The sequence below is a fragment of the Rhinopithecus roxellana genome, chromosome 13, assembly GCF_007565055.1.
Source record: "Rhinopithecus roxellana isolate Shanxi Qingling chromosome 13, ASM756505v1, whole genome shotgun sequence".
Lineage (NCBI taxonomy): Eukaryota > Metazoa > Chordata > Mammalia > Primates > Cercopithecidae > Rhinopithecus > Rhinopithecus roxellana.
In genome coordinates, this window is record NC_044561.1 from 19357275 (window position 1) to 19370483 (window position 13209).

The window sequence follows — 13209 nt, forward strand, 5'->3', positions numbered from 1 at the left end:
AGACGACCCTGAGGTGGGGGTGCCGCCCAGAGCACCAGCCATCCCAGAACAGGCACAGCTGACACATCGGTGACCTTTCCCCTACATTTGGCTATTTTTAGCTCTAATGCCACCATCCTCACGAGACTCTCTGGGGCCCCCCAGGCTCCCAGACCTTTGAGCAACCTTCCCGGCGCAGAAACCCAGCCCTGCCCTGCAATTCCCACCGCGGAAGGCGGGTGGTCTGGTTCCCGCCCCGCGTTTTTCCCGACCCCGATTTGGGAGTAGGTGTCAGGTTCCTGGTGAGGGCGGGGCGGGGGTGGCTAGGCCTGAAGGACGTGGGGACACGGGCCAGAGTGGCTGGCCCCACGCACGGACAGGAGCGAACCTGGGCTGTGAGTAGGGGCCGGCGCAGGGCAGCCCGCGGGGGTCTGGGCCCCCAGCCCTGCACAGGGGCGAGGACGGCGCTGGGGCCCGCGTGGTCGGGCGGGGAAGGGCGGGTGCCCGAACCCTGCCTCTGTCCAGGCCACTCCGCTTCCAGGGGCGCTTCTCTCCCCTGCCCGCGCCCTCGCTGACGCCCCCCACTCCAGGCTGCACTTCACCGTCCTTGGGGCTCCTGGAGCTTTCAAGGCCCAAACCCCCTGCGCCACAGTGGCTGTGCCCACCCGGAAGGCTGGCGCGAGGATTTGGCGGCGGTTGGCCTGGCGGGGGGCGCGGGCCGGGGGCAGCCGCTAGTCGCGGGGTGGGGGGTGCGAGGGGTCGCGGACTGGCTGGGGGCGTCTCGGCGCAGCTGGCGCGGGGCCGGCCTAAGCGCGCCCGCGCACCCACCTGCCCCCGTCCTAGGTGCCGACCAACCCCCAGGATGGCGGAAGCGCACCAGGCCGTGGCCTTCCAGTTCACGGTGACCCCAGATGGGGTCGACTTCCGGCTCAGTCGGGAGGCCCTGAAACACGTCTACCTGTCTGGGATCAACTCCTGGAAGAAACGCCTGATCCGCATCAAGGTGCGCACAGGTGCTTCTCCCAGCAGGTGCAGAACGGAGCGCTCACGGCGGAGGCAGAGGCCGGCTGTCGGCTGTTAACCGCTTTGTTAGGGTCCCTCACTGCCTCCTTGGCTGGCAGTTCCGCCCGGTACAGGTTCTGGAAGTACAGACGCCAGAGGGGTGCACAGGATGTGGTCGGACACAGGGAGCTGTGGGTGTGGAGGAGGAAAGAGCACAGCAGGGCATCAGGAGAGAAAGCCGTCCAGGCCAAGACCAGGAGCCGGGTTCCAAGACTTCACAGGCAGGATAACCTCATGCCCTCCGGCTCCATAAGGGCTCCTGTTTCTGCCCGCAGAATGGCATCCTCAGGGGCGTGTACCCTGGCAGCCCCACCAGCTGGCTGGTCGTCGTCATGGCAACAATGGGTTCCTCCTTCTGCAACGTGGACGTCTCCTTGGGGCTGGTCGGTTGCATCCAGAGATGCCTCCCTCAGGGGTAAGGAGTGAAGCTGGAAGGGCACAGGTGTCACCAGGGAGGGCTGAGCCCAGCTCCTGAGGCTGAGGTTCCTGAGCTGGGCAGATACAGGACAATAGCCGTTGGCAGTCACAAGGCAGCCCTCCCCTATGACAACCATTGTCTTAGTCCTATATCAACTCTTATTTGTTGCAGTCAGACTTGAGCGTGCCCAGGGAGGTTCTTCCCCTTGATGTCTCCCCTGAGACAGTTCACAGCCACCCGAGGCTGGCCTCAGGAGGACCCCCTGCAGCCTTTGCCCCCTCTCCAATAGGTGTGGCCCCTACCAGACCCCGCAGACCCGGGCACTTCTCAGCATGGCCATCTTCTCCACGGGCGTCTGGGTGACGGGCATCTTCTTTTTCCGCCAAACCCTGAAGCTGCTTCTCTCCTACCATGGGTGGATGTTTGAGATGCATGGCAAGACCAGCAACTTGACCAGGATCTGGGCTGTGAGCAGCAGTCAGTGGAGGGGTTCAGGCACCTGGGTTGAGACGCTTTGGGCTCCTTTAGGGTTCTGAGCTGGAGGGGAGAGGCCGACAGGGCACTGGTGCCTGTGGTGTGGTTTGTCCCGGAGGGGCTGGGATGGTTCTGAGGGTCTCAGGGAGGTGCTGGTTGGTTTCCATTCTTGCCACTGGCTCCCACCCCAGCACTCTGCTGTGTACCCCCAGATGTGTGTCCGCCTTCTATCCAGCCGGCACCCCATGCTCTACAGCTTCCAGACATCTCTGCCCAAGCTTCCTGTGCCCAGGGTGTCAGCCACAATTCAGCGGGTGAGGGCCTCGCTTGGGCATCCCGGTGGGCAGGGGAGGCTGGATTCAGGAGATGTTTCCAAATATAAGGTTCTGTGCAAAGAGTGGCCTTAAGGGCTTGAGAATAATGGGGCTGGGTGAGGAGGAAGAGGTGGGAAGAGGATGAAGATAGAGGCAACCCTCGCCATCTGACCCCTCGGTGATGATAACTGGCTGGACAGTACCTAGAGTCTGTGCGCCCCTTGTTGGATGATGAGGAATATTACCGCATGGAGGTGCTGGCCAAAGAATTCCAGAACAAGACTGCCCCCAGGCTGCAGAAATACCTGGTGCTCAAGTCATGGTGGGCGAGTAACTATGTAAGTTTGTGCCCCTGGGCTCACTGTCACCTGCCATGTGTCCTGGCTGCCCCTGCCCCAGCTCTAAGCTTCCACCTGCCCACAGGTGAGTGACTGGTGGGAAGAGTACATCTACCTTCGCGGCAGGAGCCCTCTCGTGGTGAACAGCAACTACTATGTCATGGTATGAACTGGAGCCCCCAGGCCCCCGCGCGTCCTCGCTCTGATCCAGCTCCAAGGCAGAGGACCTGGAGGATAGCCCGGAGCTCTGGTAGCAGCTTCCGTGGGCAAGTGGGGGTTATGGAGTGAGGCCTGAGGGAAAGGGCAGAGGGGAGAGGAGATCCTAGAAGAGTCCAGAAGCAGCTGTGGGGCAGTGGAGATCCTGAGGATGAGGAGAGTGGAGACCCCCAGCCTGCCACCGCCACTCTCAGAGTCCCAGGGTCACTGCCCCTGCCCAGCTCAGGCTCTGTCGCCTCTTTCCTTGGTTTCCTCACTGGCCTCCTGGCCATGGGTTTACAGCTGCCCTGACACCATAACCAGGGAGTTGTCTAGAACATGTCTTGCTTTGTGTCCCTCTGCAGAGCCGGACAGCAGAATGAAGGCCAGGCCGCTGCTTTTAGAGCTCAGGAGGTCACAGTCTGCCTCTGCCCCATGTAACTGGCCCTTCTGAGTCTCTGGGTCTCCCAGCCACCCAGGCTGTATGGCACGCCTCTTCTCTCCTTTCCCACTGTCCAAAGCACACTTGACTTGCCAGAGTCTATCAGAATTCCCCTCCACAAGCTGTCCTTCCAGGAACTTACACACAACTTGTCCATACCAGAGGTTTTAAACTGCTTTTTAGTGGTAGAACCCCTTTGTCAAAGCAAAATAAGTAGAATACAAGCACATAAAATAGGTTATAAAAAGGCAGCTCAGGCCAGATGCAGTGGCTCACGCCTGTAATCCCAGCACCTTGGGAGGCTGAGGCAGGTCGATCACAAGGTCAGGAGATCGAGACCATCCTAACACGGTGAAACCCTGTCTCTACTAAAAATACAAAAAATTAGCTGGGCATGGTGGCGGGTGCCTGTAGTCCCAGCTACTTGGGAGGCTGAGGCAGGAGAATGGCGTGAACCTGGGAGGCGGAGCTTGCAGTGAGCCGAGATCGCGCCACTGCACTCCAGCCTGGGCGACACAGCAAGACTCCATCTCAAAAAATAAATAAATAATAAAATAAATAAATAAATAAATAAATAAATAAATAAATAAATATAAATAAATAAATAAATAAAAAGGCAGCTCAGAGTCAGGCATGGTGGTGCATGACTCTAGTCCCTGCAACTCAGGAGGCTGAGGCAGGAGGATGACTTAGGGCCAGAAATTTGAGGCTGCAGTGAGCCATGCTTGCCCCACTGCACTCCAGCCTGGGTGACAGAGCAAGACCCTAACTCTAAAAAATAAAGAATTTAAAAAGCAGCCCAGGCTAAAGCTGGAGCAGAGGGTTACTGTGACCAGTTATGCATTTCTGGAGGCTCACCCTGACAGCATGTGCAGGATGTACCGGAGGAGGGAGACAGAACACCTCAGGCCCCCGAATGGATTGGTCCTTGGGTCAGCAAGACCCAGGTGACACCCAGACAGAGGCCCCCACCCCGCGGGCTCTGCTTTCTCTGTAGGACCTTGTGCTCATCAAGAATACAGACGTGCAGGCAGCCCGCCTGGGAAACACCATCCACGCCATGATCATGTATCGCCGTAAACTGGACCGTGAAGAAATCAAGCCTGTGAGTTGTGTCAGGGTTGAAGGTGGGATGGGAGAGGAGACCTGAGTCTGAGCCATGCTGGGCCTTCCCCCAGGTGATGGCACTAGGCATAGTGCCCATGTGCTCCTATCAGATGGAGAGGATGTTCAACACCACTCGGGTCCCGGGCAAGGAGACAGGTAACTGAGCCCTTCCTGCTCCCTGTGGGCCATCTGGCTGGCTCGCTGCCCTCCTGCCCGCTCATCACCAAGTGTCCCCAGTGTCTCAGGGTCCTGAAACTGTGAACAGTAGTCAATTGTGACAGATACTAGACATCTGTTATTTACAGGCATGATGCTGGTTCAGTGACCCCACGGGGCCCAGAGCAGAGCCCCCACACCTCCGGGGCTTATTGTGCGTGGGGAAGGGAATCCTGCTGCAGCCCAAAGCTTAGGACAGGCCGGGCGCCACCATGGAGCCAGCAGAGGAGGGGAGAGGCACACCCAGGGGTCTGGCAGAGGCAGCAGCCTTCCCTGCTTCTGACACTGTATCGTTAGGCGGTTTGCACAATCTCTTAGTGCATTTCCTCTTCTGTGAAATACTTTATAGGATTGTTGTTGGTGTTATATGGGAGGTAGTGGACACACCAGCACAGGGCTTGGTTTAGGACACACGGATCCCATCCAGGGAGCAGGAAGGCCCAGGCAGAGGCTGAGCAAAGCAGGGTCTGCAGCGACACCTAATGCATGGGAGGTGGGCCCTTCCCAGGATGCAGCCGGGGTCCCGCCTCAGCTTGCCTGTGGCCTCCGTCACAGATGTGCTGCAGCACCTCTCAGACAGCCGGCATGTGGCTGTCTACCACAAGGGACGCTTCTTCAAGCTGTGGCTGTATGAGGGCTCCCGTCTGCTCAAGCCTCAGGATCTGGAGATGCAGTTCCAGAGGATCCTGGACGACCCCTCCCCACCTCAGCCTGGGGAGGAGAAGCTGGCAGCCCTCACTGCAGGAGGAAGGTATCAGCCTGTGGGGAGGGATCGTCCTCACCTTGAGGTTCAGGGCTCCATGAGAAGAGGAGCATGGCCCTGCCTGCCACCCTGGAACTGGAGGCTGGAGGCACAACTAGGGGAGGGGTATTGGTGGTAATGCCAGCAGGACAGCCAGCATAACCTACCTCTCACGGATGGCAGCTAGGTGAGAATGTGCAGAGGGTGGGGACACCCTCCAAAACAGCCTGGCACCCCCCACCTCCAGGCCCAGCCTGGCACATACTCCCCCACCTCCAGGCCTAGCCTGGCACCCCCCCCCATCTCCAGGTCCAGCCTGGTACCCCCCAGTCTCCAGGTCCAGCCTGGCACCCCACCCCCGTCTCCAGGTCCAGCCAGGCCCTCGGAGGCACCCTCATCCCAAGTCCATGTGCCCACTGCTTACTCTGCCCCGTGCTGCAGGGTGGAGTGGGCGCAGGCACGCCAGGCCTTCTTTAGCTCTGGAAAGAACAAGGCTGCCTTGGAGGCCATCGAGCGTGCCGCTTTCTTCGTGGCCCTGGATGAGGAGTCCTACCACTATGACCCCGAAGACGAGGCCAGCCTCAGCCTCTATGGCAAGGCCCTGCTACATGGCAACTGCTACAACAGGTGCGGCTGCCCCCGCCCCACAGGTCATAGCTTAGGGTTAAAAGTTAAGGTTATGGTTACAGGATTAAAGATAAAAGGTAGGTTGTGAGCTGGGTGCGGTGGCACACACCTGTGTTCCTAGCACTTTGGGAGGCCGAGGCGGGTGGATCACTTGAGCACAGGAGCTCAAGACCAGCCTGGGCAATGTAGCAAGACCCCTTCTTAAAAGCAGTTAGGATTGTGATTCGTGGTTAGGTAGGGATAGTGGTTAGGGTTAAAGGTTAGGGTTTGGGTTAGAGAGTAGGGTTAGAAGCCGGGCATAGTGGCAGGCACCTGTAATCCCAGCTAGTCGGGAGGCTGAGGCAGGAGAATCCCTTGAACCCAGGTGGTTACAGGGGGCCAAGATCACACCACTGCACTCCAGCCTGGGCAACAGAGCAAGACCCCATCTCAATTAAAAAAAAGAGAGAGAGAGAGAGAGAAGAGAGAGAATAGGGTTAGTGTTAGGGTTAGGGTTAGGGTAACATCTGAGTTAGGGTTAAAGGTTGGGGTTGCAGGTCAGGCTCCTCTGGACATTCCCAGCTTTGGTTCTTCATGTGTCTACTCTTCCCGCAGGTGGTTTGACAAATCCTTCACTCTTATTTCCTTCAAGAATGGCCAGCTGGGTCTCAATGCAGAGCATGCGTGGGCAGATGCTCCCATCATGGGGCACCTCTGGGAGGTAATAGCCTTGCAGAGGGAACCTGCAGGGCAGGCTGGAGGGGATGAGGCCGGCCTCTCAGCCTCATCCTCTCCCTGTAGTTTGTCTTGGGCACAGACAGCTTCCACCTGGGCTACACGGAGACTGGGCACTGCCTGGGCAAACCGAACCCTGCGCTCCCACCTCCTATGCGGCTGCAGTGGGACATTCCAAAACAGGTGGGTTGGAAGCTCCCAGAGCAGGTGTGAGACCACAAAGCAGCGGGCGGGTACAACCCCAACAAGGCCTGAGTCCCCCTGCCTCCTCCTCCCCTGCTGGCCCCACGGCCTGACCCAGCCCTCGGGAAGGCATAGGGCATATCTCAGGGAACCCATAGAGTCCAAACTGGCTTCAGGGGGGACAGAGACCACCCACTGCCCCTGGGGCCCTCTGTGTTTAGAGAAGGCCATGAGATGGAGGCAGCACTCACAGGCCCCTGGAGCATTTTCAGCACTTCCCTCTTCCCCACAAAGCTCAGTCCAGCCTCTGGGGGCTGATTCTCCCTCAGATTGTCTTTTGCATACCCTCCTCCTGAAGATGTCTTGGCCAGCTGTACCCTTCCTCCACCAGCTAAATGTCATGCCTCCTAGACGTGACCCAGAGTCCTGCTTGGAGAGCCCTGCCCTCAGCTGACCCTTCCCATGTCTTGGCCAGCTGTGCCCTTCTTCCACCAGCTAAACTTCATGCCTCCTGGATGTGACCCAGAGTCCTGCTTGGAAAGCCCTGCCTGCAGCTGACCCTTCCCATGTCTTGGCAGTGCCAGGCGGTCATCGAGAGTTCCTACCAGGTGGCCAAGGCGCTGGCAGATGATGTGGAGCTGTACTGCTTCCAGTTCCTGCCCTTTGGCAAAGGCCTCATCAAGAAGTGCCGGACCAGCCCTGATGCCTTTGTGCAGATCGCACTGCAGCTGGCTCACTTCCGGGTAGGGGCCCCACCTCCCGCTGCTGAGAGGGCAGGGTGGTGCCAGGGTCCGCCTGCCAGATTCACCCCTCTGTATATCCCAGGACAGGGGTAAGTTCTGCCTGACCTATGAGGCCTCAATGACCAGAATGTTCCGGGAGGGACGGACTGAGACTGTGCGTTCCTGTACCAGTGAGTCCACAGCCTTTGTGCAGGCAATGGTGGAGAGGTCCCATGCGGTGAGTGTCCTCTGCCGTGCGTGAGGGCCACGGTCGTCTGCCTTCTGTCTACCTGGAGGGTCAGGGCTACTCTTCACCCCTTTACTTCTGCCCCACAGAAAGCAGACCTGCGAGATCTCTTCCAGAAAGCTGCTAAGAAGCACCAGAATATGTACCGCCTGGCCATGACCGGGGCAGGGATCGACAGGCACCTCTTCTGCCTTTACTTGGTCTCCAAGTACCTGGGAGTCAGCTCTCCTTTCCTCGCTGAGGTCAGCACCGTTGTTGGGTGTGTCCTTTGTCCCACTGCCCTCCTACACCCAGGGCTTGGGCCATCTCATGATGGAGCACGGCCTGTTTTCTGTCTGGGTGGCTCTCCTGAAGCTCCCTGGAGGGCTGGGCCAGCTTTCCCGCCCACACCCCAGCTGGGCCTGCGGTCCTGGGCCCAGTGGGAGCAACATCCTCTTCATGGCGTTGGTGTTCTTGTGACAGGGAACAGACAAACGTATGATCTGTCAGGTGGTGACAGCACTACTGAGATTAGTGAGGCTATGGCGGGGAGAGGCAGAGCAGAGTGGGGGCTGGGCAGCTCACACAAGCCTTATGTGGCATGTGCAAAGGGGACCACGGGGTGGTGGCCAGGGAGCTCCTGCACCCTCAGCAGAACAGTGCCTGGCTCAGAGTAGGTCGCAGACACCACCCGTCGGACAGGTGCTTTGGGCGTGTGGCGTCTGACCAGCTGCGGCCTCCATTGCAGGTGCTCTCGGAACCCTGGCGTCTCTCCACCAGCCAGATCCCCCAATCCCAGATCCGCATGTTTGACCCAGAGCAGCACCCCAATCACCTGGGTGCTGGAGGTGGCTTTGGCCCTGTGAGTGCCCCTGAAGGGGGTGGGTGGGCAGCATCAGGGCCCTGAGGGTTTTAGTGGCGAGTGCAGGCCCTGAGGTCAGACCAGAGGCGGGAGCACCTTGCTTAGAGGAAAGCATAACCCCAGACCTGCACGGAAGCAGAATGTTAGCTATGGACTCAGGCAGCCAGGTACCTGGGACCCACCCATCCCAAATACCTCCCTGCTGAAGCATGACCGTGCCTGGGGCTGGTTTCCAGGGTACTGGGCAGTGCACTGAAGTCTGCTTATCCAAGAGAGTGCAGCTGTCTCCCACAGACGCCTTCACGTGGGCTAGTTTGTCAGAAGGCTAGAGAACCCTCTGGAGAGAGACGGCGTGATCTAGAGTATAGGCCCCCTGAGGGAAACTGGGAGGTCCTAGATCCCTTGGTGGGGTCTGGGCAGCATTCTTTGGTTTTCACGGTTTCCTGGGGGTGGTCCTCTGGAAAAATGCAGTGTCTAGGGCTGGGGCCCGTTCCTGCAACTCTTGTGGGAAGAACAAGTTCCACATCAGCTTGGTTTTCGGATCTTCAGGGTTTGAGTTCTGCCCTTCTCCTTCACCCTTCGTGTTGCCCTCAGGTAGCAGATGATGGCTATGGAGTTTCCTACATGATTGCAGGCGAGAACACGATCTTCTTCCACGTCTCCAGCAAGTTCTCAAGCTCAGAGACGGTGAGTCTCCTGCGCCAGCTCAGGCCTGAGGAAGGGTGCCACCTGGGGCTGCCCAGGAACGCAGGTGTCTTTGGCCGGGGAGGCGTCCTTGCTTGTGGGGACAGTGGGGTGGGTGCATATATGAAGGTGCCTCTGAGCTCTTGGCTCCCACAGAATGCCCAGCGCTTTGGAAACCACATCCGCCAAGCCCTGCTGGACCTCGCTGATCTTTTCCAAGTGCCCAAGACCGACAGCTGAAGGTTGGAGAAATACCAGCCGCCCTTTCATCCCCACACTGTGGAGGAAGGGACCTGTGGCAGCTCACAGGCATGAGGGGTGGCCATGCACAGGTGCCCAGGCTCCAAGGACAGCTCTGGCAGCAGGTCCTCACTGGGCAGACGCTGCTCCCCAAGGGCCCGGTTGGTGGAGGTGGGGTTGGAGCAGGAAGAGAATTTTGATTTTTTTTTCTTGATAGATACTAATAAAAATAAGGCTGTGTAATTTTCTCTCAGCCCTTAGGTACCTGTGTTTTGTTTGGGAACTAGGAGGCCCTCCCCCTCCCCCAGCTCAGACCACAGAGATGGCAGGAGAAGGGCTGATGCTGGAAGACTCTTCATGAGGGACTGTGTGACCTGCTTTGAAATGTGTGGCTCTGCTGAGTGACGCAGGCTCTGAGATAGCTGTCCATGCCCACGTGTTTGCTTGGAATAAATTCTTGCTTCAGAACCTTCACCTGTTCCCTGGGGCCATTTCTGTTTGTCTGTCTGCTGGAGAGTCAGCCCACCTCCTCCCAGGCAGGGGCAGGTGTGAGGCACCCCTCTTGGCTGAGGCACAACCCTGCAGGGGCCCTGCAGCTGCTTCTCACCATGGAAAGGGGCTGCAGGCCCAGGCCTGAAGTCTTGGGGTGTCTGTGAGAGGGCACACAGGATGATCTGTAGCAGCAGATGCTCCTTCAACAAGATTGGCTTGGCTACTAAAATCATGTTAAGAGTAAATGCAAAATAATTTTTCTTTTTTTTTGAGACAGAGTTTTGCTGTTGTCACCCAGGCCAGAGTGCAGTGGCACGATCTCAACTCACTACAACCTCTGCCTCCTGGGTTCAAGCGATTTGCGTGCCTCAGCTTCCTGAGTAGCTGGGATTATAGGCACCCGCCACAATGCCTGGCTAATTTTTTGTATTTTTAGTAGAGACGACAGGGTTTCATCATGTTGGCCAGGCTGGTCTCGGACTCCTGACCTCAGGTGATCCACCTGCCTCAGCCTCCCAACACGCAGGGATTACAGGCGTGAGCCGCCGCGCCCGGCCATAAAAAATAATTTTTCTGAAAAGTATAAGTAGACCCTTGATTACTGCTGCATGCTTGACTGAATCTAGATCTTGGGTGCTAAGAACCCAGAAGTGAATGCGGTTCAGTTAGATTCAGTTCTGGGCCTTCATTTAGGAACCAGTGTCTTCATCTGTTTTTAGTTTTTTATTTTTCTTTTTTTTTCATGAGATGGGGTCTCACTATGTTGCCCAGGCTGGTCTCAAACTCCTGAGCTTAAGTGATCCTCCCACCTCAACTTTCCAAAGTGCTAGGATTTCAGGCATGAGCCACCATGCCCAGCCAGGGACCAGTGTCTGCTGGACACCCACCATAGACTTGGCCCTGTGCTGGGGATTCAGTGGTAAACAAGGTCCTATTCCTGCCCATGTCGAATTCACTGCTGGGTGAGGAGGTGTGGTCAGGGGACAGAGCAGCTGGCAGGAAACCAGGAGGCTTTTGGAATAATCTGCTTACCAAGTACAGGCCTGGGTTGCTTAATGAAGGGGATACATTCTGAGAAGTGCATTGGTAGGCGATTTTGTTGTGCAAACATTCTAGAGTGCATTTACACAAACATAGATGGTACAGCCTGCTACAGACCTGGCCTCTACTGCACACCCTGTTGCTCCTCCATTACACGCCATTACAGCATGTTACTGACTACTGTAGGCAACTGTAGTACAACGGGAAGTCTTTGTGTATCTAAACTTGTCTAAACATAGAAAAGGTACAGTAAAAATGTTATATAAAAGATTAAAAATGGTACCCTTATGGCCGGGCACTTTGGGAGGCCGAGGCAGGTGGATCACGAGGTCAGGAGATCAAGACCATCCTAACATGGTGAAACCCCGTCTCTACTAAAAATACAAAAAATTAGCTGGGCATGGTGGCGGGCGCCTGTAGTCCCAGCTACTTGGGAGACTGAGGCAGGAGAATGGTGTGAACCTGGGAGGCAGAGCTTGCAGTGAGGCGAGATCATGCCACTGCACTCCAGCCTGGGCAACAAAGCGAGACTCTGTCTCAAAAAAATAAATAAATAAAAATTTAAAAATAAATATAGGTCAGGCGCGGTGGCTCATGCCTGTAATCCCAGCACTTTGGGAGGCCGAGACAGGCGGATCATGAGGTCAGGAGATCGACACCATCCCGGCTAACATGGTGAAACCCCATCTCTATTAAACAAAATACAAAAAATTAGCCGGGCATGGTGGCGGGCGCTTGTAGTCCCAGCTACTCGGGAGGCTGAGGCAGGAGAATGGCATGAACCCAGGAGGCAGAGCTTGCAGTGAGCCAAGATCGCGTCACTGCACTCCAGCCTGGGCAACAGAGCGAGACTCCGTCTCAAAAAAAAAAAAAATGGGCCAGGCGCGGTGGCTTAAGCCTGTAATCCCAGCACTTTGGGAGGCTGAGACGGGCGGATCACAAGGTCAGGAGATCGAGACCATCCTGGCTAACATGGTGAAACCCCATCTCTACTAAAAATACAAAAAACTAGCCGGGTGAGGTGGCGGGCGCCTGTAGTCCCAGCTACTCGGGAGGCTGAGGCAGGAGAATGGCGTGAACCCGGGAGGCAGAGCTTGCAGTGAGCTGAGATTGTGCCACTGCACTCCAGTCTGGGCGACAGAGCGAGACTCTGCCTAAAAAAAAAAAAAAAAAATGGTGCCCTTATATAAGACACGAGACACCTTGAATGTAGCTTACAGGACTCAAAGTTGCTCTGGGTGATTCAGTGAGTGAGTGGTGAATGTGAAGGCCTAGGACATTATATTACAGTAGACTTTGTAAACATTGTATACTTTGGCTACGGTACTTTATAAATTTTTTTCTTTTTTTTTTTTGAGACGGAGTCTGGCTCTGTCGCCCAGGCTGGAGTGTGGTGGCCGGATCTCAGCTCACTGCAAGCTCCGCCTCCCAGGTTCACGCCATCCGCCTCCAAGGTTCACGCCATTCTCCTGCCTCCGCCTCCCAAGTAGCTGGGACTACAGGCGCCCGCCTCGTCGCCCGGCTAGTTTTTTGTATTCTTTACTAGAGACGGGGTTTCACCGTATTAGCCAGGATGGTCTCGATCTCCTGACCTTGTGATCCGCCCGTCTCGGCCTCCCAAAGTGCTGGGATTACAGGCTTGAGCCACCGCGCCCGGCCAAATTTTTTTCTTTAATAAACCTTAGTTTACTGTAACTTTTTTACTTTATAAACTTTTTAATTTGCTTAGCTTTTCGATAATAACAGCTTAAAACACAAACACATTATATAGCTGTACAAAAATATGTTTATATCCTTATTCTATAGTTTTTTTCTATTTTTAAGTTATTTTTATTTTTACTTTTTAAACTTTTTGATAAAAAAAACAAGATGCAAACACACACCTTAGCCCAGGCCTCCACAGGATCAGGATCATCAATATCCACATCTTGTCTCACTGGTTGGCCTTCAGGGTAGTGACTCACAGGGAGCTGTCATCTACGATAACAGTGCCTTCCAGAATACCCATTGAAGGAACAGATTCTAAAACAGCGATAAAAAGTATAGTATAGTGAATACATAAACCAGCGACAGAGTCATTTATTATCAAGTATTATGTGCTGTACATAATTGTGTGTGTTGTGCTTTTACA

At 56.0% G+C, this 13209-nt stretch overlaps 1 protein-coding gene across 2 annotated transcripts; it reads left to right on the forward strand.

The window, feature by feature from the left end:
- Positions 1 to 226: 226 nt before the first annotated feature.
- CPT1B (carnitine palmitoyltransferase 1B) lies at positions 227 to 10019 on the forward strand. Of its 2 annotated transcripts, XM_030914402.1 has the most exons (20): positions 227 to 374; positions 823 to 982; positions 1317 to 1456; positions 1749 to 1926; positions 2146 to 2247; positions 2448 to 2585; positions 2671 to 2748; positions 4220 to 4327; positions 4401 to 4485; positions 5101 to 5296; positions 5729 to 5914; positions 6509 to 6614; positions 6695 to 6811; positions 7390 to 7554; positions 7637 to 7771; positions 7870 to 8022; positions 8508 to 8621; positions 9216 to 9308; positions 9462 to 9547; positions 9800 to 10019. In XM_030914402.1, the coding sequence occupies exons 2-19, from the start codon at positions 842 to 844 to the stop codon at positions 9543 to 9545; spliced, it is 2319 nt and encodes a 772-aa protein (XP_030770262.1). In that variant the 5' UTR covers positions 227 to 374; positions 823 to 841; the 3' UTR covers positions 9546 to 9547; positions 9800 to 10019. The 2 variants fall into 2 exon arrangements, with proteins under 2 accessions (XP_030770262.1, XP_030770263.1); XM_030914403.1 differs by having other exon boundaries at positions 339 to 374; positions 9462 to 10019.
- Positions 10020 to 13209: the final 3190 nt, after the last annotated feature.

What these genes read in the sequence shown, in the direction of transcription:
- CPT1B (XM_030914402.1), top strand. Translation starts at nt 842, where the DNA reads ATGGCGGAAGCGCACCAGGCCGTGGCCTTCCAGTTCACGGTGACCCCA. An exon ending in ACTTGACCAGGATCTGGGCT is followed by an intron (nt 1,927 to 2,145) that starts GTGAGCAGCAGT and finishes GTGTACCCCCAG; the next exon opens with ATGTGTGTCCGCCTTCTATC. An exon ending in TCATGGGGCACCTCTGGGAG is followed by an intron (nt 6,615 to 6,694) that starts GTAATAGCCTTG and finishes CTCTCCCTGTAG; the next exon opens with TTTGTCTTGGGCACAGACAG.